Here is a 2,015-nt window from a genome sequence, read left to right as displayed (position 1 = left end):
AGACACAAAATAATTAATTCACCAGTTCTATTCAAATATGAATTCACTCACTCATCGAGGTCATTACCCATTCTACTAAATAATTAGGGGTATCACTAAAAGACCACATATCTTTTCTGATTTCCTATTGTCTCGAAGAGTGGTATGACAAGGTTCCTAGTTCTTTCCAATGTTGAGTACTATATTAAACAATACAATGAAAAAGACGGTACAAACAGGAGGAAAAAGGTTCATCACAAGGATACCATTTACAAAAAAAGTTTGAACTTGAGTACACATAACAAATAAGGTCAACAATATTTATTAAACAAACAACATGTAATTCAAAAGTTGGTGAATATTTGCCACAAAATACTTGGTTTCTAACTCATGAATCATACACAGAACATATGCACTGTAACATTTGGATACTGTTTCCTTTGGTGTCATATGATTGTATACAACAGTATTATCTGCAAATGGAGTGGAAGGAAGTCATTTACCACAAATTACTGTTTAATGTTACAAAAATGTTTCCTCTTATGGTCACACGACAACTTTTAAAGTGCTCTCTGTTCATTGCCAACCATCTGAGCCTGTCCTTTGGCAATCTCACTTATGCTTACCCATAGTCCTTCTGGGCTCTCTTTCCATAAACTAACTTTGTTGTCACCACATGATACAGCTAAAATGTTTCCTATTAAAGACCAGCTGACATTCCACACAACATCATCAAATGTGTGGAGCACTGTGGGATTCCACGTAACATAATCATCACTATACCAAATGACAACTCGCCGATCTTGCGAACAGCTTGCTATAACGCTCTTCGGGAGACCGATGGATGGTGCCCATGCAACATCACGCACCCAATCTGAGTGCATCTCTAGCTTGGATTCCTCCACCCAGCGATCACCTTCTTCTTTCCATATCTTCACAAGATTGTCACAACCCCCGGATGCTAATCTCTTCGTATTCACAGCTGGTTTCCCAGAAGCAGAGGCATCAAACAATGGATTTGGTGCAGTTGACGGGCACCAACTAACAGCATTGCATCCGATGGTATGAGCATTTGGTATCTTCTTCGCTTCCCAGGTTCCCGTATCGCTATTACTGCTTAAAATGGACAACGAACCATCTGAACTACCACAAGCAAGTATAAGACCATATTCATGAGGCGCCCAAGCTATAGAATTCACAGATGATTCGTGACCTGTATACTCATACAGTATAGACCAGGTACCAGATTCCTTCCATATGATGACTTTCCTGTCGTATGAGCAAGTTGCTAATAAATTCCCGTACTTTGGATGAGACCATGCCACTTGCCAAACTGGGCCGTAGTGACCTTTCAAATCTGCTGTCAGTGTTTGATTTCCATCCTTAACGTCGAAAACTTTTACCGAATGATCTGACGAACATGTCGCCATGCGGAGGCCATAAAAGTCCATTTGGGCATCATGTATCAGATCTTCGTGCCCAGTATCAATTGAGTTAAGCACGGATACCATTGCTGCGCCTCGTTCTAACACAGTAACAAACTTTACTTCAAACTCGAACACAAATTCAAGACCGACAACCACACAACTGTCAACAATGTATATTATCTCTGACAAGCAATACGTGGAAGTCAGTATGACCAACATAAGAACTGAAGGTAAAAAAATTTGCCAGCTAAATATTTCCGGAAAAATGTTCACATCCTCTATATTTCGAAAAGGAACATGATCTGCTTGCTTTTGTCATTATATATGTTTTTCGTGTGTCTTCTCTGCGCTGGCTGTGTTAGTTTCACATCAATTTATAATGTGTTGACTCTTTTCTACGGATCGGAAGGCTACGTCACCATCAAATAGGGGTGTGTTCACACCACGCTAGAAGGGACTGTGAGCTTATAGTTCAGGCAGGGCCAACTAACACCGGTAACACGTGGCGCCACTGTTTGTGAGTTACTGTAGTGGTATCGTGAGCTACTGTTCACACAGGACGCCACAAATTCTAAGTAGTTGCACAGCTGACAACTTTAGTATGGCGTC

The 2,015-nt window shown here is 40.6% G+C and overlaps 1 protein-coding gene across 1 annotated transcript; it reads right to left on the bottom strand.

Moving 5' to 3' along the window:
* Positions 1-285: 285 nt before the first annotated feature.
* Positions 286-1,594, bottom strand: LOC124794988 (protein SEC13 homolog). The gene has a single exon (XM_047258733.1). It carries the CDS (start codon positions 1,488-1,490, stop codon positions 540-542), a length of 951 nt encoding a protein of 316 aa, XP_047114689.1. The 5' UTR covers positions 1,491-1,594; the 3' UTR covers positions 286-539.
* Between the last annotated feature and the right edge of the window lie 421 nt (positions 1,595-2,015).

The sequence above is a fragment of the Schistocerca piceifrons genome, chromosome 4, assembly GCF_021461385.2.
Source record: "Schistocerca piceifrons isolate TAMUIC-IGC-003096 chromosome 4, iqSchPice1.1, whole genome shotgun sequence".
Classification (NCBI taxonomy): domain Eukaryota; kingdom Metazoa; phylum Arthropoda; class Insecta; order Orthoptera; family Acrididae; genus Schistocerca; species Schistocerca piceifrons.
The sequence above is the reverse complement of the archived record's forward strand: the minus strand, read 5'-3'. Positions and strand labels throughout refer to the sequence as shown.